The sequence below is a fragment of the Clytia hemisphaerica genome, unplaced genomic scaffold, assembly GCF_902728285.1.
Source record: "Clytia hemisphaerica strain Z4C2 unplaced genomic scaffold, Clytia hemisphaerica genome assembly, whole genome shotgun sequence".
Lineage (NCBI taxonomy): Eukaryota > Metazoa > Cnidaria > Hydrozoa > Leptothecata > Clytiidae > Clytia > Clytia hemisphaerica.
The window spans coordinates 20,346-45,519 of record NW_027103963.1 but is presented as its reverse complement, the minus strand read 5'-3'; the positions used below and the strand labels follow the sequence as shown (position 1 = coordinate 45,519).

Sequence of the window (25,174 nt, the reverse complement as noted above, 5' to 3'; positions counted from 1 at the left end):
ATAAAACTACAAAACCATCCCCACTGGATTTTTTAACCTTGGAACAATAGAAATTTTATCTCCATTGAAATTTCAATCGAAATTTTTATCTCCGCTGTAGGAAAAAGTTTAACCGGGGCTGTGAAACAGGGATGTGAAAATGTTCAAGGATTCCAATCATTTGAAAAAGTCGAAGTAAAGTTAGTTAGAACTTCTTGAAAACGAGTGCGGCAATGATTTTACGCATTTCAAGAAGAGAGTGTTTGTCAATTTTTGTCAATTTTTTGCAATTTTTTGACTTTTTTGCTTAAAATTTCGCTGGAAAGACTCACTTTTGAATTTTTTTTTGCTTGACCATAAAGGACAATGTAATTCCTACGAGTTCGACCAAAAATAACGATTTCTAACTCAAACTGGGCATTACAGGAGGGCTTCGCCCTCCTATATAGCCCATGTCGTATATATACGACATCGGCACTTAAAGGGTTAAGGATCTAGAACTATAAAGGACAACAAAACTATAAGATGCATTTAAATTTTATTTTCAATTTTTTCTTTTTTCTATACAGGGCCAACATGAAGGTTCAGTGGCGACGTTTGATTTTTACATCGATCGTTTGAGAGCCTACACAACGGTAAGTATCTTTCTTCCTTTTCTTATGCTTTATTATGTAGTCAACCAATCAACGTTCATATAAGCTCTCTTGAAAGATAAAGAGGGAATCTTGGAAAGATGATCAGATACTTTTTGCGGTTTTCGCGAATTTGGATGTCATCCTTGAAATCAAACTTGTCTCAATAGAAATTTGGAAAGGTCTTTTTAATCAAAACTCAAATTGTTAAAATAAACTACTTTTTAAATGTTTACTGGCATCAAAGAAGCGCTTATAATGCGTATTTCGACAACCAACATACATGATTTGACAGTAAAGGGCACAATGACGTGAAAATATTGTCGCCCAATAGTGTCATCCGCGAAATTAATTCGCGGATGAGCTCAACTGCGAAATTTAATTATATATATTTAATTATATACGGCGGTTTTTTCTTTCAACTGTTGTTCCACAGTTTGGTAGCAGTTGTAGGGTTTCGTGTTATTTTTTCCAACTATGCCATACTAGACGCTCAACTGCGGCATGTCTCTTATGGGATTTCGTCATCAATGAATTTTTTTTTTTTTGAGAGAGAGAGAATTATAATAGATCGTTATCAATACAATATATTGCACACAATTATTAGATTTGATACACTGATAACGATGACCGTCTGTAGCTCTTCTCGCACGCAATTAACGCGCCACACTTTTTCATTGAATTAACGAAGAAGCTAAAACATGCTGAAGAAAACATGGATTAAAAATTCTCCAAGCGTGTTAGAGGAAACCCAGGAGCATCACTCCGTCTTGCAAAAATCACCCAAGCATAAATAAGAATTTTAAATTGTAAAAAAAGCGCTGGCCATTATTAGCCATTGTTGCTACCTTTTCGTCAACATGATATAAACTGTGAATAAAATACAATCAAATTCTGAAGGTGGGCGAAGGCAGCACTGCTGAGCATTTTTTTAGAGTTACTAATTTTGGAGTTTTTGCTAGCTATGACTCGGCCAGAACGTTAATGAATACAATTAGAAGCTCCGCCACTTGAAATCCCCAAAAGGACGAGCTCTAATTTTTATATAAACCCCGTTAGCAGTTTCTTAATCCCAGCCAAACAAAATATTTGATAGGAGTTCATTTTAAAGTGGTGCCCTAATGGGTGTGAATAGCGCTAGATCTACTTTTCCTTGAATACTTGTTATGTAGCGCGATTTCAACACTGCAGTGGCTTAGTTGTGGGTACCACTTTCGATAAAACATTAGTGAGTATTTGCACTTTTGAGGACGGGACAGACTGGATCAATTTGGAAAAACTTGCAGCTTGAACCTGCAAAATTGAGGACGGGAAAAGTGCTGATTTACTGTCGTCCTCAGTTGATCAGGATCTAGACAAATAAAAAATTAACCGTCTCAGTTGCAGGAAAACACACATACATAAACTCTCTATTGATCAATGATGGTGGATGGATATAGCTTAGTCCAGTTTATGAAGGTCAACGAAGCTTGTGCAAGAATCCGACATTCACCTTATTTTCCTTCCTGTGGAGAGCTTTTATTTGAACTCTTTCCTCTCTGGCGGTTCCTTAAAAAACAACTTGAAAGCAATTTGAAGAAAAAACGGATTACTTACCTTAAGGAAACAAATTTTCGCTTTTCTCGCGGTTTTTCGGCTAAACCGTGACTATTAGAACCCGAGCATTACAAATTTGGCCATTTCTAACAACAAATTTAAAAAACCCAGGAAAATGAAACTGTTCAAAATAGGTTCAAATTCCGCGAAATGCGATTTTTCGGAATTTTCTTTCGACCGCGAAAATTAGCTCCCTTAAGGTAGTCGATATCCCCAACTATATAATCTTTCTTCTTTCTTTCAGTTATATTACCAGCGAACTGATGAAGAACTGCGTGAAAGAACTCGTTTCTTGCAAGAACTTAAAACTGCTCTACGAACTCAACCTGTCAGGTATGTAGTCCAAATATCGTGTAGATTATCTACCTTTGTCGCATGATGTCTTTTATCTTCTCCACATGCTTCATCTCGCTGTGTATTATTCAGATTTGGCTTACTCCGAGTTTCATGGCTCGTGTACTAACCATCTGTTTTGGCGAGGTAGCAATTATTTTAATTTTGGCAAGAACTAATTTTTGCGAATGACAGGGTAAATTTGTTTTTGATTGCTTAAAAAACAGGTGTTTTGGACCAAATCAAGGATTTTTCTAGAAAATCATTAAAAGTTTTTAGTTTTAACGAGAATTGATTTTAGGATTGAAATATTCGCAATATCAGGACCAGTCATTTTTGTTCTAGTGAAATCGATCGTGATTCTATTGATCGGTATACCGGTAGAGTAGATTGCGAAATGTGCCCCCTTCAACTTCATGTCGTTGAGAAATTCCGTCATAAAACAGACATATGGCCAACCTCCTTTCTTGGTGTTCCGTGGTCCAGACAAGAAAGTTACAATATTATTCACCTATTTTTTTCTTCCCAGACAATCTTAAACATTTTTTTCTTGATTTGTTTTCCAGAAGAGTACACTGTATGACAGCAAATTCAGTTGAATGAGTTCTTCTTCATTATCTTTTCTCAGTTTTGTGCAAGGTTTCTTAAACGGCGATGGGTTACAATCACTTATCGATGTTCTTGCTAATATGGACTGGGAAACTTGGTAAGTGGCTCATTAGAATTTATTATTAACGAACCAAATCCCCACCGTATTATTTGGTACCAAAGGGAATTCCCTCAAAAATTTATAGCCGTAAGTGATTTATAAGTGCTTTAAAGTACGGTTGGAAAGTAGAGTTGCAAATCTAAAGTTTAAAATGAGACCTTAGGATCTCAGGGTCTAAAGCTCAATAACGTTTCAAGGCTGGAAATATAGCCTGAAAACAACACAAGCCCTCCCAAATTGAAAAATCCAATGAAACAAAGTGGAAGTACTGAAATCGCATTGCTAGCCCGAGCTTTGAATTCCTTAAACATTATCGATATATTTCGGTGGTGATTGTAGCAATCTCTCGGCTGCGGGAAATTGTGACTTGTTTTTTCTTGATTTTTTTTCGTTTCGATTTCATTTAGCAGGTGGCCAAACCAAAAAGTTCCCGTGATATGTTTTATATGGCTGAACAAATGTGACTTTTTTTAAGCCGGATGATGCGATTCTGACTTTTGCTGTTACTTCTTTTTGATTTCAGTGAAAGTACGGTCCATACTGCTTGCATTGGTTGTCTCAAAGCTCTCATGAATAATACGGTAATTATATATTTTCATTGAAATTACTGTTGACCTTCATCAATTCGATCTTCAAGGGGAATCGGATTTCCATCGAATAAAAGAACGTATTGAATAGTAGAGCGTCGTTTATGAGAGTTTCTTAGTGACAGTGACTTTCAATATTATCGAATAATGAAGCGTATCGAATAGTTAAACGTTGAATTAGAGAGCGCCAGCTGTACACTTTCTATTACAAGTTTTCCTCTTTGCGCGAAGTTAATACAATTGCTCTGATGTTGTCTTCCGAACAGCCACAAGAACGGTTTGAAAACCAACGGGTCCGGACAACCATATCGTTTGCGGCCATTTCCTTGACCATTGGAGCTACGGTCCGTGTCAAACCCGATAACTCAATTACACTTAGTAAAGCTGAGATCGAATTCTTGTCTACTAATTTGACAGAGAACTCCATTCAGAAGAAAAAAATTAGTGCGCCTATATTGACTTCATTGCAATACACTTTTCTAGTTATCATTTCTTTCGGTTCCAAAGCTTACTACCGAATGATTCGTTTATATCTATGTGTCCGGTTGGCGCTTGATATTGGGAATTGCTATCCAGATCTGAATTAGACTCCCCAAAATAGCCCGTTGTGAAATAGAATTTTTTTTCGTCGTTTTAGAACGGTCGTTCAGAGGTACTTGCTCATCCGAACTGTATTAACATTATCACACAAAGTTTGATCACCGAAAACGTCAAAACCAAGACAGCTGGTAAGCTTTCAACCGTGTCAATGTATCGTCAAAAGTTCCACGTATCCTCGAAAGGTTTAGCACACGCCTTTCAAGAAAAAAAATGACACCTAAAGAATTGTTCAATCGATCATGCAAAATTTGTTCTTGGAAAATTTATTAGCCTTCGGTTTTCTATCGGGAATTTAAACTTGTTGAATGAATTTAGATCATAGACGAAACTTGTTGAATGAATTTAGATCATAGAGAGACTTTCAAACAAACCCTTCTACCCTTCTAAATATTTCCAAATCGTTTTGCTTTAGACACGGTAGTATTAACTGTTTATAAAGTGGCTAGATTGATGTTGGCTTTCTGGAAACCTTGAAAATTTTAATAGTCTTATTTGCAGTATATATGAATTATCCTTTTAGTTCTTGAGATCCTTGGTGCTTGTTGCTTGGTACCTGGTGGTCATAAGAAAGTGTTGGACGCAATGTGTCATTATCAACAGTATGCTGAAGAACGGACCAGATTTCAAGTAAGTGCGGTAGAGACTCCTTAACTCGAACCTCTACAACTCGAATGTCTCCTTAACTCGAACAAGTTCTCTCGTCCGTTCAGTTAACAATGTCTTATAAACATCTCCATAACTTGAAGTTTCCTTAACCCGAACGAATTTGTGTTCCCCGTACGGGTTCGAGTTATAGAGTCTCCACTGTATCCCAGTTCCCTTCCGACTCAAGTATTAGAAATGTTGCATTATAACACTTCAAAACTCAAAGCACTGCTTTGTGGGACATTTCTCAAACAACGATTCAGAGTAAAAAAATGGGACCCTTTTCGTTAAATTATGAAAAAATTCAATTACAACCTAGCTCCACTAATTTTAGTTTCACTATTTTATTGATCCTTCTATCTTCAGACGATTATCAATGATCTGGACAGGAGTACTGGATTGTTTCGCGATGAGTTCAGTTCAAAGATTGCCATCATGTCTTTCATCAACGCTGCTCTCCGATACGGCGCCGGAGCTGTATGTCTTTCACTTTATTTATTGGATTATTATTTCTACAATTTGATAGCATGGCAGCCAAACTATTTGTTTATTTCCTGTTGAAATACTCATATTAGCACTTCTTTGGGGGTATCAGTAAAATGGCTTTTGACAATAGTGCTGCATGGTTTCAAATATTATCCGAAATGTTTCGTGGATAAAGAAATTTTTTTTCAATATTCTATTAGGACAACCCCTTCGGATAGCCCCTAGATCCATAACCCGCGAAATTTTAACCACTTCCTGAAATCTAATAGAAAGAATTAAGGCGGCCACGTAATCAGGTCGATGGAAAAATCATTCTGAACATCACACTTTTTTCTTTTCCGACAGGACCACCTTGAATTTCGTATCCATCTTCGCTATGAGCTTCTCATGTTGGGCTTACAACCCATTATGGACAAATTACGGAAACTTGAAAATCCAACTCTCGGAAGGTACCAATTGTCCATTATTTTTATCTGAAAATGCCGGTTGATAATGTAAGTAAATGATGTCACACTTACAAGGAAATTATGACCTAACTTGGTCACTAAGATTTAGATTACCGAAACCTATGCATACATCTAAAATCACAGATCAAGCAGCCATATTCTCTAAAAACTCATTTTTAGCCTTTCACTTTCGAGCTAAAACCGAAAAAAACAAATCTGACTTCCTTTTTAACACTCGCAACCTCTAAAAATATTTCATCGGTAATTTTCCAATGCACTTTGTTATTTCTCAAAACAAAGCTGCTACCAAAATGATTTCTGATGGTTCTACTAATATAAAGTGCTCTTCAAAATAATCAAAAAAAAGCCTAACGAACCCCAAATTTCCCTAAATTCAATTAACTCATATGTCAACTTTCGTTTTTCGACCAAAACATAATTATGAAAAGGGTCATTATGTTTCAACTTTTTTTGTTGATCATTTACTGTGTGTTGTTATTGCTTGATCAAACAAACGCTCTATGTTCTTAAACATTATCGACAATATTCATTTTTGTTTCGCCAACGTTGTGTCATAATGTTGATACTGTTTGGTCGTTATAATGTCTGGTGTTTCATATGTATGTTTATGACATTTCGAAGCATGTTAAAGATTGAAAAATGAAAAACTATTTAGAATTTGGCATAGTCGAAAAGACTGGCATAAGTCTATGACTCTGTCTTCGATTTTAGTGAGTCTTGTGAAAATCCGATGGTTCAGGGACACAAGCTGTATTGTCATTTCTGTCAGATGATTTTGGGGAAGTCTGATGTGTTTCAGTGATAATCATATGTGATTTATTGCATTTCGAGCTTTGAAGATATCGAAATATATGAAGGCAACTATCTTTGGGTTTTGTCATTATGGAAAACTGACACGAGTTTGTGTCTGTATCTTCGAGTTTAGTGAGTCCGATGCGATGGTAGTTTTGTTGTCATCTTTGTCAGATGATTTTGTGAAGTCTGATGTTTCTATGGAATATATCAGGAACTTTTGGTTGCGATACCCTCCTGACTGTCTTACATGCCTCCTTGTAACATGAGACAGGGTAGTGTTTCAAGTAGTTAGTTTTTGATATTTCAAGATTCAGCAGCTATAACTGATTGACTTTGTAATTTTAATAAATGAGATTTTAATAAATGGACAGGAAAGTTGCGTGAAGAAATATATTTGTCTCAGTTTTTTTTTTTTTTTTTTTTTTTTTCCTTTTTATTTGTTTGTCTTATGTATCTTTAACTTTTGTTGTTTGCATTTTTGACATGCTTGTATATCCCTTAGTTGACATCGTAATCCTTCCTATAGCTGTGTTTTCATTTCTGATAAAGCAATCTCGCTTTTTCTTTAACCACCTCTCTTATTGCTAAATAGTTTGAAAACAAGTCTGTAACGAGAATCAGATTTTTATGATGGATTTAAAATGTTAAAATGTTTGATTTTATTCCATAAAATACTCGATCTTCTTTGCTTTGCGAAATGATGCGTGATAAATCGTTTGTTTGTTTGTAGGATTTGTTTCTTCAATTTGGATTTTAAGTTTTGTTCATTGTTAGTTTTGTAGTTTGAGGACGATCAATTTGATATGAATTTTGAAGAATGCTGTTTTTGTATTGGTTATATTGTAATAGTACGGCCTTGATGGTATCCTCTCTTCGATCCTTGGTGATCTTTTTTCAATTGTGTTATGCATTTGCTTTTCATCTTGTTTGTGAAGTGATTTTGGTGGTAATTAAACAGGCCCTATATCTACGAAAATGTCAAAATTTATTGCTATACTACGTTCCGTTACACTCTGGTACAGAGTATGTTTTTATTGGTTCTTGACATATTATAGTTATTGTATTGGAATCAGATTGAATGGATTATACTTGACCAAAAATATGTGTCTTTTGAATCTTAGAAAAAAATAAATCAAGAAAGATTTAACATTTGTTTTAAAATAAGAATTACACAAATATGCATCTCAAAAAGGTGTCCAAATTTTTTAAATCGAGTCATGGCAGGTCCAAAGGCTCCACACCCACACCAACAAAAACGAAAAAGAGCACCACTACAAATCAAGCAAACAGCACATTTTATGATCAACAAGTAGATAATAATGATATATTTATTGCTGATCATGAGGATATATTAAACGCTATTAAATTGAACAATAATTTAAATAATTTGAAGAAAAACTCCACACCATCTCCGAAATATGGGACTCGGAAATCCGATAAGAAACGGGATCGTTCCCGAAAACGATTTCGGAAAAATAAACCGTAAGATTATATTATATTATAAGTTTTTAAATTTGATGCTGTTAGTCAGTGGCAAATTATCATAAAAGTCGCAAAATCTTAACGCACAATTCGATCCAAAATAACGAATCTACTTTAGCGTACAAACTTTTGCGAGGTCAAATAATCGCGAAATTTACGGCAATAACTTTTGCGAATTTGGCGAAAGAATCTTTCGCGAGTCAAGACATGAAGATGAAATCTTTCACACGAGAAAATGACTTTGGGGGACAATTAATCTTGAATTGGATTGAAATATTTAACAGGCTAAAAAGTTCCATAAATCTTACATTGAATTCTAAGTTAGAAGTTTTATAGATTTTCTATTTTGTTAAGTATCTTTCGCGAGCATAATCTTTCGCATATGGTCTCTTCAAGAATTTCCAAAGACTATTACTATCGAAAATCGTTTCTACTCGCAAAAAGTTTTACGCTTAAAATATCTTGAGGAGTTTGTCGAAATTTAACCTTCTTAGGAATCAAACAAGCACTATTTATTTTTTATTACATTCCAGGCATTTGGATTTCTTCGACATGGTGCGAAACGAAGACGAAAAAGAATTAACCAAAAGATACGGAGTTGTAAGTCCAATATTCCGTTTCTCTTCACCCTGAAATTTCCTGCTCTTCCCATAGTTCTTGCCCAATAAATCATTTTCGAAATCAGAAGGCTAACTACGCCTGACATGCGAGTAGAGCATGCATGTCAATTTTTGACCAATTTTTAATTCGTTTTCAGTAATAAACCGCTAATTTAGCGATTAGCGATCAGGGGCGCCTCCGCTGAGGGTGGGGGTGGTATTCCGCCCAACTTTGAAGGATGCCAATGTTCAATTGTTATTTTAATTTTCCACATAGCATCATCGGCATTTTCATGTTTTTTTTTTAATATTAATGATTTTTGAATTTTGCCTTTGATTATTCGGTCACAATCAGCCGTCAAATTAGTCCTACTAATGAATAAGTCCTATTAATGTAGATTTCTCGGGTACCTTTTTCGGTAGGCCGATTCTCTAGGTTTAAAATTTCGTAGGCTCGTGTGACTCATATTAGAATGGTCACCCGCTTCCGTTCAACTGGGCTGTCTTAGACAGACGGATCCCCCAAAGGGCATTATGTCACAGAAAAACACTTTGTATTCCTTAAAATCACTTAAAAAAATTATCATGTCTATTTTTGTTGGGGCTGTTTATCTTTAAGTTGACGTCACTTAGAACTTTGTTTCAAAACAATTTAAATGTTTATCTAGGCTCAGAAGATTTTCATTATTTTAAATCTGAGACATGAGTAAAACTCCAGTTTCTAATATAGCTTTAAAAATGTCAATCAAATCTTTAAATGTTAACTTAATGGACACTTTACATCTATAGTCATCACTCCATAACCTCTCAAAAATCACTTAAGAGATTACCTTCTCTTTTCAAAGAAAAATTTACCTCTACTCCACTTTATTTTGATAACGGTCTTAAGCTTAAAGAGGATTCCTTCATCTTTGTTCTTTCCCTTTGCATCGCCTCTTGTAAACAACTTCCTTATAAATGACATTATAGCAGTCAAGTACCCGTCTTACATTATTTCCGCCTATACGTGACCATGTCAGTTTGTTTGCATACCCACGCTTCTTTTATACTGTGAATATATTATGCGATTTTTCAGTGAATGCGTCTTGCTACAAAGAAACTGCAGTACTATAAAGCTTTCCTTGATGAGGTATTTCAGGCCCAAAAGTTATAATCTCGATCGCTGTCGGAAGATGATGATGATAACTTTTAACTTAAAGATTGAACATTGGCGTCTTTCAAAGTTGGGTGGAATACCGCCACCCCCGCCCTTAAGGGAGGGCGCCTCTGATCTTTAATTTAGACACCTCTTTCCTTTTTAACACCCTTAAAATAGTGGTTTATTAGTCGAAACGAGGTAAAAATTGGTCAAAAATTGACATGCTTACTTCGCCCGTATGGTTTTTCCAAAGATTTCAAAGAAATCACCACGCTACTGATCTGATTCATAACTTTTTTCGACTTTTCGATAAATTTTAAAATTCTGACGTCAAAGAAATAGAGCCCCTTGCATTGTCATCGTGAGATGCCTTTACATTGGAAAATCGAATGCATGCAGTCGTTCTTCAACCCTCAAAGGGTTCTCAACATGCTTCTTGAAGAAAAATTCAAACATCGAGTAAAAGTAATATGGAAGGCTGAACAATGGAAACTCGTGCGTAAAGCTGTGAGTGTCAGCATAAGTTTTTTTCCTTGGCTACGTTAGTTTCCCGCGCAATCTTTTATAGTTCGTTTAAGTTAATGATTTTTGGATATTCTTTTTTAGCAACAAATTGATGCAAAGAGTGCAAGTTCTATGCTAGATGTTTTGAAACAGAAGATTGGTCACACACCGAGTTATGTTCATCTACTTTCGATCATGCAACATTTACTTCTTTTACCAGGTGAGGAAAAATCGTTCATTTAAACTTTTGTTTAAATATCCGCTGTTTTAAAATTCCTAAACGACCGCAGCATGAACGTAGATCATTCAGCTACGGTGCTCAAGGTTGTTGGTTCGATCCCTGGTCGGGTCACTCCGAACGCTCTCAAAAAGGTTCCTTATGCCTCTTTGCTTGATGCTCAGCAACTTAAAAAATGGTAAAAACTAAAAACTTCGTTCCCAAATTTACTTACTTTAAATATCCTCCCAGTTTTCTCTCATAATGGAATGTAGTTTTTACCAAGAGAATTGTGTCGCGAATGAGATTTAATTTCGGTCTATGGACTTATGACTCCTGTTAGAGTCGTTTAATTTGAATCATTTTCTTGTAGGTGCCCCATGGTTTGAACGACCTCTAAATATCATATTCCCTTGCTTTTTTAGTCGATGCAAAGAAAGGTTTGAGCTATTGGCGAATCATAGACAGGATCATCCAAGAAATTGCATTACAACAACGGGACGGTACCGATCCCGATATGGCTCCTATTGATATCCACGTTAAACATATCATTGAAAAGTAAGTACTGGTTCATTGTATACAGTTGATGCGGGACGAGATGGAGTTTTTACAAGCTCTTATTTGATTTGGTTGGTCGTTTACCAGTAATAAAACAATTTTGTTACTTTTTCTAAAGAACGCTTCATTTTTATTACTTCAAATGACCAATTATTTAACTATCTTATAAAAACTCCATCTCATCTGGTTGATGCCTCCTTATTCGATTTTCAAGGGGAATTGGATTTTCATCGGATTAGGGAGCGTATCGAATGGTAGGACGTCGTTTGTGAGATTTTCTTGTTGATGTTGGCTTTCAACTTTATCGAACAAATGGAGCGTTTCGAATAGTAGAACGTCGAATTAGAGAACGTCGACCTGCATTTTGTCAACTCGGACCCTTATATGTTGAAATGGAACTCCTTATAATTGGGTTAAATTAAAAAAAAAAAGATTACTGGACCTGTGTTACTTTGTTGCGCTTACTTCATCTTCGTATTTTTCAACCTTCCACTTTGGAAATCAAGGTGTAGTTCGACATTTCTTTCAACGTAACCCTCTTCGTCTTACTATGCAATAACAGAGCACAATATTCCAATATTCCAACACGCAAGACTTAGTAATAGTGAAAAATTCTTGTCGTTTTTCTAGAATGACGACAGAGGACTTTAAAGATGACACGGTTTCAAAACTGGCCAAGCGTGAAAGTGAAATGGCGGAGATGCGATCGACCGTCGAGAAAATGGCCGACAAACTCGATAAGGAGACGAGAGAGCACGAAGAAACGAAAAAACGATGTGACGAACTGATAAATAAAGCTAAGAAATTAGAACAACAGTTAAATGTTGAAATGGTTTCTCGAATGAAATTAGAAGAAGTCGTGAAAGAAGTGGGCGCTTCCATTCCCGATGATGCCAAGATCGCTAATCTAGCAAGCATGGGCGCACTTCCGCCCTCCATGATTGCTGCAGCCGCTGCTTCTTCGCCTGCTTCCCCACCACCTCCACCCAATATGGGCGCTTTACCGCCTCCGCCTGCGCCCCCGGGCTTCGGACCACCACCCCCGCCACAACCTCCTGGTATGGGTGGTTTCGCACCACCTCCTCCGCCACCCGCCCCTGGGGGTCCGCCTCCACCACCAGGTATGTATTGGAATTAAAACAAAATATTATCTTTCAAAGGTTTTTCAAAATTTCGCTCCGATAATCTCTAAACTTTCGAGAAACTAAAGCTAAGATACACTGACGCGTTGAAAGCGCGTTATAAATCACACGGTGTAGTAAAATGTGTTCAATTTCTACAATGGCAATAAGAAGATTGCAGAGCGTTTTCGATAGATTTCATTTTTTCTTTGCAAAAGAAAGGTACGAACGTTTTGTTTAACACGTTTTTTTTCAATGCTTGACTGCAACGATTCGCAATATTGCATCATCGCGACTCCTTCTACTTTTAGGTATGGGTTTACCAGGCTTCAACAACAAAAAGAAATCGAAATTACCGAAACCATCACAACCATTGAAATCCTTTAACTGGACCAAAATTCCTGATGTAAGTATCCTTGTTCCTGATCTAATAATCTATTATGCAGGTGGTGCACGCTCTATTATTTGCCCCAATGTGGGGGGGGGCAGTCCAGCAAATTGACCGACGGTTATTTAAGGGTACTTGAGGCGTACAAACTTTGGCGAGCAGAAACTTTCGGGATTTTCGCGAATTTTGGCCTTTTTTGCGAAAGTAAATGTCTTTGAAAATTCTAAACGGGACAATTCGCGAAAAAATTCTCAAAAAAGTTGAAAATCTATAAAACCTCGAAATTGTAATAAATATCAAACTGTCGGCATGTTATTATCCTTTAATGCAATTTTAAAGTCGAAGAGCAACCGTCTTTAGCGAATTTAAGGAATATCTTTCACTTTTAAGGCAATTTTTTTTCGAAAATTCTCATTTTTATCCTACGATTCGCGAAAGTTTATGCTCGCGAAAAACATTTTTTCCTTAAATTCGCGAAAGCAAATGTCGTGAATGTGGACTTTCGATGAATGCACTGTAAGGGTGGAAGTTTCAGCAAATCTATTTTTTTGCTCTATGAAAAGTTGAAAATTTGATAAAAATGCACTGTAAGGGTATAAATTTTACCTTTTTTGCTGCACTGTAAGGATGCAATTCTAAAAGTCATTTTTTTCGCTGTGCATACTGTCAGTTGGTAAACCCACTGCCCCCCTCCGGATTTAGGGGGTTTTTCGTTTACCCAATACACGTTTTTTTTTTTTTATAAGGAACCTTAACTTTGCTCTGAGCCTGGAATTCCTTATTTTTACAGAGAATTTAAGCCTCAAAGTTCCTTATCGAGTTCCTTATTTACATAGCTGCTAATTTTGGATAACCATATCTCTTACTGTTCCTTAAAACTTGTTTTCTTATTCTCAGCCTGAGCAGTTCCTAAACCATTCCTAATTTTTTGGACCATTTTCAGCCTCGAGTTCCTTATAAACGTGTTCCTTATATAAAAAAAAACGTGGAACGCAAACTTAGTTATTTTTTACTTTTTCCACACACAGGTGAAGCTAAAAGGAACGATATTTTCAGATCTTGACGAAAATCAGGTAAGTAGATTATTGTTTAAACCTAATAATCTAAAATTTAAACATAATATTACTATTATATTATAGGCTGCACGCATCCCCTCTGATATGTTTTGATATAGGGGCTGGGTATCTTGTATAAAATTCTCGTCCGAGAGTTAATCAAAATTTGAATCTCTAGAGGTTAATAAAATCATTGGATTTCTGAAGCTTTTTAAGAAAATTGAAATAGATTACCCTGAAATTGGGGTAACTCTCGGACAGAAATTTTATGTACGATACGCTGTATCAAAATCAATTCTGGGGATGTGCACAGTCTATCTTTTACCATGATGTGGTTTCAAAAAGCTTTCAAAAATCAAAGAATTTTAATCTATGCGTGTTGTTTTTTACAGATCATCCCACTATTGGACTTCAAAAGGATCGATAAAGCTTTCTCTGCTTACCAAAAGAAAGAGGTTCGTAATACCACTTGAAACAAACGACATCTTCTTCGATATTTTGATTAATTAATTCTAAGCTTTCATTTGTTCATTCTTTTACAGAGAGATTGAATACTTCTGGAGGAATTTTTAAACTGCTAATGTATAGTTTTATATAATTTTATAGTTTTTAAAAATAGATTGCTAGTTTTGTGGTCTAGGGCGTAGGGCGAACCTTATTTTTATCATAGTAGTTTGGAGAACAATATTGAGTTTTTAAGTTTTAATTTGATTTAATTTTTAAGTAGTTTATAATTTCTAACACCAGGCATCTGCTTAGATAAGAATCAAGCTGCTAAACGAGTTCTTTCGAAATCCTAGGGGGGGGGGTAGTTGGGCAAAAATGGGAGTCTAAGAAGAGTGAAAAGTCATCAAGAAAGTAAAGATTTTTCGAAAGTATTGAAAAATTTTCATTGAAAATCGAAGACATTTTGGTGAAAATGTTTCTCCAAGGGTCTTTTTTAAACAATTTTTTTCTCTCTAAATGGATCGCTTTTTCAGCACAAATCAGTCTCTCTATAAAGGGTAGGGGCTTTAAGGTCTGGTACGCACATATCCAGCATTCCTCAACCCTAATACCCCCCCCCCCCGCCCGTTCGAAATATTGTACTTGGTTTGTACTTGGTTTGGAATAATTGTAAGACAGGTTATGAGGATGTTTATATAACTTTACTCTTATTGTTCTTCTCTTTTAGGAGTATGAACAGCGAGACTTGGTAAGGTTGCTTATTCAGCACTGTTAGAAGATTTGCTTGCTCCGACAGATTCAGATTATTCAATTTGTTTGAGTCGTTGACAAGATAGTGAAAATTTGTATTATAGTTCTTGTTGCTTGTTTAGGAGGTTGTTTACTACACAGTTATTAATGGATTCTTTACTATGAAATATCTTTCTTTTTCTAGACTAAAACCAAGAAATCTGAAAAATCAGTACGTAATAATCATATTATAATTCCGTAAAGCTTATAATGTATAATTTTAAAACCGACGTAACTATGTACTGTAAGGTATTATAAAATTAAACTTAAACATCATGAATTCTAAATCCTTGATTGAAAAATAACTGCTCTTGTATAATATCATCACCATTATGAGTAATTTTTAAATAACTTTAACTGGGTAATAAATATGCTTGTCAATACATGAACATCTTAATCGTATAAATAAATCTACATTATAAAGATTCTTTCTATCATTCACTGGAAACTGGTCATAATTTCTCTCGTTAATTTTCCGTTACTGTAGAAAGATCCGGAACAAGATCAAGAGGACGGTGGAAGTGTGTTGAATTTCAAACCGAAAGAACTTTCATTCATCGATAACCGACGTGCACAGGTTTGTTTGATTAATTGTATTACCTTACCCTTAAGAGAAGAAATATTCGTGGAAAGAAATTTTCGCGGAGTTTAATTTTTCGGTTCACAGCTTAAAATTTGGAAGTTTTACGGAATTTAATTTCGCGGTTCAGAGGAATTTTTGTTTAAAATATAGCCTATTTTGCCCTAAAAAGACCAATTTTATAGGTGATTTTTTAAATCATGAGATTACTCGTGTTTCGGGGAAATTTGTATACAGTAATTAATTTCAAAATTCAAAACTTCCGTATTATTGACGGGTGTTCCCATTTCCATGTTTCGTCTTTGCTGAAATTTTGAAGAATCCGCTGAAGTTTTTTTGTATGTATACTTTGCATGTAAAAACGATTTAAAGTTCTACCGACGATTTTCTTTGTGTTCTTTAAGAAAAATCTTTTTTTGCTGTGATTATATTTTATTTAGCTTCCAATCAGAATTACTTATCTGCTAGATACCTTAAGGAAACTATTTTTAAAGTAATTTTTGCGGTCAAGAAAAGATTTGCATTTCGCGGGAATCAATTTTCGCGTTTTTGCCCCTTTCTGACAAATTTCTTTCATTATCCTAGGGATTTATCAGATTTTCTAATAAAATTAGCAAAAATTATATTTCGTTGACTCAAATTTTTGCAAAGCAAAAATTAATTCCTGTAAGGTAGCACCGCTCCTTTCGAAATGAAACCAACATTTAAAACCTGATCTCAATACTGTCCAAACATACTAGTAGGTATAGTTTTTAAAAGGAATAAATTCACTTTAAATAGCCACTAAACATTTCCCTTTTCTCTTATGATTTGAAGAATTGTCAAATCATGTTGAAAAACGTGAACCAACCAAACGAAGTGATCCGTGAAGCTGTTTGCACCATGGACGTTGAAGACAGATTGACCAGGGATATGGTCGAACAGGTCTGTCTTTCCTTCCTTTTCCCTCAATATCTCAACATTATATCTACCTGCGACGATTCCTTTAAACTTTGATGAAAATTTCTTAGTTTTCTTTCAAACCTTTAAAAGGATACTGGTTTCTTTTGCTCAAGTTTTTCCCATTGTTTTCTGTTTATCCTTGCCAGGAATTTTTGAAATATTAATCTTAAGAGAACATCTCTAGATTACTATAATCAAATTTTTCCTTCTTCCTTCAGATGTTGAAGTTTATCCCAACACCTGACGAAGCCAACTTATTCAACACGCACGCTAACGAATCACATCAATTCGCTGCTGGTGATAGTTATCTCTATGAGATGAGCAAGTGAGTCTGCTTTTTTTTTATTTGACAACATTTATTGGTAGCTCTGCTTTAAACGTTAAGATAAACTTTATTAAATTAAAAATGAGTTGGAGGGCAAAAAACAAAACTCATTTAGTCTCTAGGTTTAATTTTGGGTTTCAAATATGGTAGATTTATTTTTTAGTAAAAGAATACGATCTTTATTTCAGGCAAAAAAATATATATGTGAAATCTGTTGATATGGGCAAATTGGGGCGGAAATTCTTAACAAATTCTGATTTTAACCATGGAGTTTATCAGCAAAGAATGTTCTTTTCATTTCTTTAGGATTCCACACTTTGAGCAACGTTTAAAAGCTTTGTATTATCAGAAAGGCTTCAGTGAGCGGGTCGGAGATATCAAACCTAAAATCGAATGTAAGTATAGTCGGCGCTCTCTAATACGACGATCTATTACTTTAATGTGTTTAATTTTCGCAGGGATTAAATTTCGCGGATTTCGTGCATTTGGGTGTCATCCTCGAAATTAAGTCCGAATGGAAATTTGGAAAGGCCTTATCCGCGAAATATTTCTGAACAAAACTTTTAAAATGTCAAATAACTACTTTTTAAATGGTTATTGGTACCAAAGAAACGCTAATAATACGTATTTCAACAACCAAAATGCATTATTTGACATTAAAAGGTACAAAATCGTGAAAATATTGTCACCCAATAGTAACATCCGCAAAATTAAGCCCTCCCCTGAAATCTTAACTAACATTTCGCGGATGAGCTCAACCGCGAAATTTTATCCCCGCGAAAATTAATTCCATTAAAGTATTCGATGAAAAATCTTTTCTCCTTCAAAATCGGATTAGAGAATCATCAAATATATGCCTATATAAATCGATCATTTGCGATTTTAGCACTTATAGGCTTATGCAAATAAATGGATAGAAATAGAGATCAAATAAGTCCCATCAGGCACCAAGCCTTCAATGCTATATTTTGTTTTTTTCTTCCAGGCGTCATACGAGCATGTAAACAAGTATCTCGCAGTAAACGTTTGAAAACCTTATTCGAAGTCATCTTATGTTTTGGCAATTACATGAATAAAGGGAGTCGAGCGAACGCTTCTGGTTTCAAAGTCAGCAGTTTGAATAAAATTATTGACACGAAATCGAGTAGTGATAAGAGAGTTACTTTGCTACATTTCATCATTACTGTACTCGAAATGAAGGTGATTACCATAATGTTCCATATCCAATTACCAATTACCATAATGACTACCAGAAATTATAATTACCATCAGTTTTTCAAATCCTTTTTTCAAAAAATATCAATTTCCAGTCCGACAAAACTTGCGTATTTGCTTTGTTCAATCTGACTGAAGCCAATAAATACTTCCAATACTTCCTACTGTAATTCGAGCAGGTTGAATTTCACATTCAAGCTCGAAGAAACTCTGCAGTAAACAACCGTATAGCTCTTAAGGCCTATCTAGGCACAGCTCGAGTAACAAACCCTTCCACTAATATTCTAAAGAAATCTATATCAAACCTCCGTTCTTCATGTTTGTTTTTCAATTTCTTCTTTAGTTTCCAAGCGTTTTCCAATTAGAAGAAGAATTACCCGATATCAGGAGTGCTGCCAAAGTCAAGTAAGTCAAAAAAAAAAAAATTATGCTCTAATTGATTTTTATAAAATAGGCTCTCAGCCTCACTTGTTTGTTGTTTTTTTGACATAATTCATCATTAAGGCCGGTCTCCACTTGCGTGCGCTGGGATAGCACCTTTTGGCAAAAGATTACGTCATAAAAATGTAGTGCGCGCTCGAAAAAAAGTTGAATACATTTCAACTTTTTTCAACCGTTACGTCAGATCGCGCCAATGAAACGGTTTCAATTTTTCTTTGACCAATAGCGTGGAAGCTCTGATCGAAAAAGTGCGATCGCAGCGCGCGCAAGTGGAGACCGGCCTTTAGTCTTTCTCGGAAGCCTCCTCTCTAACAGCTCTAATAGCTCTATATAGTTAGCCCAGTCATCAGTTTTTATCAGATGATCTTGAGAGCCGCTTCTTGCAGGAAGCCAATATTTGACATGCGTTCTTTAATTTTTTTTTCAGTCCAGCAGAGTTAACAAAAGAATTACAGCTGCTACGAGCTGGTATCGTAGAAATTGAAAAAGTAAGAAATTTCTACCTTTTGGTGCCTCAAAAAATTAAAATTTGTTTGAAATGAGGAGGGAGAGGCCTACATACTATATGGATTACCCCATTTAGTGCCCACGCCATGAAATTGAAATTATATGAATATAGAGTCTAAAGGAGGCGCAACAAAAATTTTTACTTTGCAAAAGTAAGCACCCCCGCAGTGGCTTGGGTCCTGCAATTTTGTTTAGTATATCTGAATATCCCTGGTTACTGTAGAATTCCTAACAAACATTGTCCTTTTTTTGTTTCATAGGAATTACAATACCAAAGTACACTAAAAAAGAAAGATAGATTACCTAATGATCGGTTCGTCGAGACTGTCGGAAGTTTCGTCAAAGTCGCCAACTTTTCCATACAAGAAGTCGACGAAATTTACAAAGAAATGGAAGATAGAGTAAGGATTGTACTCAAAGCTATCTCGGTATTGTGATACCATAGTCAATATAAAAAATCCCGGTCTGGAAAGCTTTTGTTTCTTTCTTTTGTTAACAGTTAAAGCATGCGTTCGCAAATCGACTTGTTTTGCATATTTTTTGATCGTGTGATTTGAAATTAACCAATCCCAAGGGGAGAACGTGATCAAAAAGTATGCAAATCGCAACTTGTCTTTTATTTATAACAAAGGAAAATTTGACAAAAAAAGCTAAAACAATACATTGCTAGACCAGAGTTTTTTATAATGACTATGGTGGTGATACACTCTTTTCGAGATACATAAAATTGTTGCTGATCAAGAAAGTTCAAATGTTTGAAGAACAATGTTTGACGGTTTGCTCCCAGCTTTACATGTCTTTTTATAAGAACATCCGAAAATTCATAAAAGTCTTTGGGTGTTCTTAATTTTTTGAGTTTTTAAAGTCTAAAATGTTCTTTAAAATTTTGTTATTTTTCACCGTTTTGTGAGTATTTTTGTGCCATTGCCTAAAAGTTTAGTGTTATTGAGTTCGTGAAGCCTAGAAATGTTTTGAACTTTATTTTGGCAATTGAAACCTCATGTTTTTATTTTGTTCCTATGAAACGAAAAGATGTCCTTTCAAAACATAGTTGCCGAAATACTTCTTACATGAAGCTTTGGAATTTTAAATGGAATTCACTCTCAGTATCCTTTGTTTGTACATATTATACCATCAAAAGGTTGATGAATATTTTTTGAGTTCATTATTATTATTTACAATTTTTTATTTTTTTTGACAGCTTGTAAAGACATTTTCATTGTTTGGTGAGGATCCAAAATCGACTGCTGGTGAAGATTTTTTCGGTGTTTTCAACGGATTCCTCAATTCATTCGCTGTAAGCTTTTGAAATGACAATTATCAAATATTTTAAAAAGTCAGCATATGTCATCTCTAGTTCATGTGCTTACTCTAGCACCGTGCAAAAAAACCCTGCTAATTATTCGCTAGTTACCATTTCTGCATAATATCAAGAACTTGGGCTCTTCCTAGACTGGGAATCCAGTCGTTTATAACGTTTTTGTTGAAAGCGGAAAATTTTTATGTCGGGATATGGTTAAAATAAACGACTGGGCTAAGGTGGTTTCCGTAGCTTACGGGAGTTCCAGCAGGGCCCGCAGATTTCTGCGGGGTGAGAAAACAATCATATACAACAAAATATATAAACAAATAAAAATTTCAGCCAATGAGAATTTCTAAGTGAAAGAAAAAAAAAAAAAACAAATCAAACCAACAAGACCCCCTGAAAATGTTATCCAAAAACATGAAAAAAGAGAATTTTTATGAAAAGTTTGTTGTGTACAAAATATTCTAGACGACTATATTGATGCTTCTGTCAAGTTTTCTACTTCCTATTTTTTACCGAGTTAAGTCGTCTAGCATGCTAGACTAGGCTCTTCCAGAAAATGTTCGTGTATGGAGGGTGGAGGGTACATAGGGGCTAGTGAAAAATCTACAAAATTTACCTTGTCCGGGGGTAATTTTGAATCAACTGGTAATTTTGGTCAACTGATGCCTGTTCGGGGGTCAAAAGTTACAATGTTCGGGGGGGAGGGTAAATTTCCAAAAAATTCTCCACCCCTTGTCTGTTTTTAGTTATTTTTTAATTAATTTTCGTTTTCGTCACAGGAATCAAAAGGTGAGAATGTTCAAATGCAGAAACAGAAAGAAGAAGAGGAGAGAAAAGCCAAAAGTCTTGCACAGGTAAACAAAATTGTAAAAATAATTTGCTGGTAATCCCTTTTCACATACATTCAAAGTATTTTAGATTTTGAAGGTAGATTTTAAATGACCATCAATAGACCTTTTTATAAATGATGTCACGAGCAACGCTTGTCTCCTCTTCAACATATTAGCGAGGTTAAGCAATTGTTTATTTAGACTGTTCAATGTGATATTGTAGGTCTATACATGAGATTTCACTTGCATGGTTTGCTTTGGCAAGTTATGGCCTACGGTATTGCATTGAACGGTCAATATAAACCTGTGCTTAACCTCGCTATTACTATGGTAATTGACTCCTGTTAGAGGTGTTTATAAGAAGTTTACTCTGTTATAAAAGTAACACCTGAAGACTCTAGGAATTTGAAATAACCTTGGTAATGTTTTCAAAACGAGGCAGTGGTTTCACTCAAATAAAATTATAAAAGGCATAATTATTCAACGAGGAGAAGCAGTTTCCTGTCTCCCGAAAACACTATAAAATAAGCCACTAAAATCTCTTTTAAAGGTTTTGTTTTTACATAAGTCTTTCCGTTTCATATCAGACACATATTTGATATCAGGACAGAGTCTAGCTATTGTTATATTATGTTGATATAAGCAAGAAAATGTTTTTCTTTTCCTCTTTCTGACCAATCTTGCTCCACATACGTGTCAGTCCAATGATGAAAAAGCTTGTGAATTAAAAGTGACGAGTAAAGCAAACGTTATCACTCTTATTTAAAAACAAAACCTTTAAATCAAAAGTCACTCAAATTTTTTTTTCTTATAACTTTAGCAAAGAGAGAAAGAGCGTCAACGTAGCGCGGCAAAGAAGTTGATGTCGGATAATTTATCCGCCGAAGATAAACGGAAATCTTTATCGGAAAGAAGTCCGGGTGAATTCGATGATTTGATTTCTGCATTACGGACAGGTGATGTTTTCGGTGATGAAATGACAATGTTTAGTAAACAGGGCCGGAAAAGGACTGGGAAACAGCGGAATGCTGTCAACGCCCCTAAAAAGATGTCGGTAATAGATCGAGACCGACGTGTGGACCAAACAGCTATAGCGGAAATGTTATGATAAGTCACGTGATTGGTAGACCGGAAGGTGAACAGGTTTTTAACTTGGTAGAGGACCGGATTTTGTCCGGACAGTGAAGTTAGCGGAAGTAGTAGTTCTATTCTTGAATATTGCTTCTGTCCTTTATAAAATAACGAATCGAAAGCTCCATTGTATATGAATACTGGATAGTGTGCGCGATTTACCTCTTCGATCTGAAACCGAATTGGAGAGGTGCCATGATGCTCCACTGTGGGAGATCAAAGGTCTTATATGCAAATGTAAGCCAGACTTCGCCCTGTTGCATCTTTCACCGTCATTTATTGAATGGCTTGAAATACAAATTGGAAAACCATGAAAATTGATGGCTTATCGATTATATGTCATATTCAATTGAAAAAAAACAATGTTATTTTTGTAGACGAAATGAATGAACAGTTTAGAAAAATGGTGGAAAAAGTATTCATACACATCGTTAACGATTATTTGTATATCACGTCCTTACATCTATGCATACAAACATCGAAAAGGTTTTTCTCCAGGAAAAATTGTGTCACCCTTGAAAAGCATATTTCCTTTCACAACTATTGTCTCAAAAAAATTTTGATTGGTAAAATGGGGTTTGAAGCTCTTTTTAAAATTGCTTGGAAACAATATTGCTAGGTTTTCGATCTCATGGCGTCCTTTCGAAGGGGTTTTAAATTTTTCTGGAAAGAAACCTTTCTCAAATCTGAATGAATAACGTATAACCCATGTACATGTTTTTATCGAATATTATATATTTTTTGTTTCATTTTTTTTCTGTTGATATTTTGTTTTGGTTTTGTTACTTATTTTATGCTTCAAACTTTTTGCCGAAATCCCTGCTTTTTTTGCTAAGCTGAAAACGATTTTCAAAAATGATCAGTGGATCGACATTTTTCCAGAGAACTTCCCTTCTTCTTTTTTTATGGATCATAATTTTTGATTCATTTGATTATGACCTCGTACCAAGGGCCTGATTGACACTTTTTTTTAATTTTGATGGTCGTGAGAATCGAAATCTCGCCATCCTATATAAAAAAGCAAATTGTCATTGGAACAAGGTCGATATGATTATATGGCAAGACTTTAAAGAAAAAAGTCATTCTCAAGTATTAAGAAATATGACTGCGCATGCATACGCTTTACAATTCCTTTTTTTCTGGAATTCTTTTTTTTTATCCTTATATACATAAATGAAATTATTTTTCTGTCAATAGTAAATTTCAGGTTTTAAAAAACTTTCTATGTATAGTAGCTGCCTCGACCTTTCTAAAAAAAATACATTAGTTAATTGACTTTTTAATTTAGGTTTTTTTATTTTTGTTTTTCCTACAGCACATGACCCTGGGAATGTATTAAACCCCGAGAATATAGGTTTCTCATTTTTTAGCATTGTAGCCCTAACGATAGTTCAACTTCATAAAGAGTTGTTTCAGAGCATACTGTTGCATATTACAGGGTGTCTACAGGACCTTGAAAACCTTGAAAACCTTGAAAATGAACTACCCAACCTTGAAAACCTTGAAAACCTTAAAAACCTTGAAATGCACTTCTCCGAGCACTTCTCCCTATTCAATATCATGAATAGGAAGAAGTATGTATCATAACACTTTCCTGAACAAGGTAGTGGCTAGAGTCTAGCTGTTCTTCTCTAGTATGGCAAAGTAAAGTATCTCAATCCCTCTACTAACCTTTCTATGAACTAGGTTCATCTTTCTATCCATTGTCATTGGTTCTACCAATTTATTCCAGTTCCTAAAGGGTTCTGATTAGCTTTGATTTGTAATGCTCTTATTTTTTAATACTGGCTAGGCTTTTCTCATTCATTATTTTATATTATCTGGTACTCGATGTAGAAATTTTCTTCCGACAAGCCCTGAAGGTCGGGAAAATTTTAACATCTGGAACCTTTGGGTTACCATTTTTCATTTTTCTGTAAGGTTTCTCAGGCAGCAGAGATTTTCATGATAAATTCAGTCGGGTGCAACCGATAGTCAAGCAAAAAGTGTAAGGACAGCTAGACACGACTGTGATGCGGTACATCAAACGATGACTACTACAGGTCTCCGATGGTGATTTGGCCCCGCTCCTTCAGAGCTTTAGCGTGGGCGGCCGCCAATACACCATCGGAATATCAGATAATACTTTATACTAATTTTAGTATTTTAGTTTTTATTGTTATATACAGGTGGGCAATGAAAGTGGTGAGACAAAAACTAGTCTGGCTGAAATAGGATTTGACCTCGAAAAAATTTCCGTACTAGGTTTCTTGGTACCGTTAGAAGCGCAATTTTATGTAGATTAACATACTCAGAGCCTCACGATGAGGCCCTTGGGCAAAAAATCTTATGAAATCAAACCTGAGGGGTACTTTTTTGCCCAAAATGACCGGAATTTGAATTTTCGTAACAAAGTTGACCCATACGTCATGAACTTTTAAGGCCTCAAAAACTCCTTTAATTAAATCTTAATTAGAATTTATGAATTGTATTAAAATAAGAACTTCTTAAAAATATTAAAAATCGGCTTTTTTTTGGAAAAACGGCGTCCAGAAATCGGGAAATCGGGGAAATTGTTTGAAAATACCTCGATTTTCTTTGAAAATATGAAGATCGACCAGACCTTGCCAGACTGAAAAATTATTGGATTGGTTTTGATTTTTGACAAAGACATTGCATTGCTTTATTTCCTCTTTTAGAAGACATTGCAGTGTCTTAAACATCAATAATATGCCCCATCCTTTACACATCATAAGTAGTAAAGCCATAGCCAGAGCCCTAAGGGCAC

The 25,174-nt window shown here is 35.3% G+C and overlaps 1 protein-coding gene across 2 annotated transcripts; it reads left to right on the top strand.

Moving 5' to 3' along the window:
• Positions 1–548: 548 nt before the first annotated feature.
• LOC136810355 (disheveled-associated activator of morphogenesis 1-A-like) lies at positions 549–23,156 on the top strand (the record flags this gene model as incomplete). 2 transcript variants are annotated; one of them, XM_067066907.1, is given in 27 exon segments in its annotated part: positions 549–614; positions 2,452–2,540; positions 3,169–3,246; positions 3,773–3,830; positions 4,474–4,564; positions 4,957–5,063; positions 5,448–5,558; positions 5,913–6,016; positions 8,845–8,911; positions 10,655–10,772; positions 11,195–11,327; positions 11,958–12,448; positions 12,760–12,854; positions 13,865–13,909; positions 14,284–14,346; positions 15,066–15,086; positions 15,615–15,704; positions 16,524–16,631; positions 16,868–16,974; positions 17,281–17,369; positions 17,960–18,174; positions 18,533–18,594; positions 19,058–19,118; positions 19,398–19,538; positions 20,339–20,434; positions 21,226–21,300; positions 22,097–22,473. In XM_067066907.1, coding segments are annotated over 27 exon segments (3,069 nt in total), but the record flags the coding sequence as incomplete, so codon positions are not given.
• Positions 23,157–25,174: the final 2,018 nt, after the last annotated feature.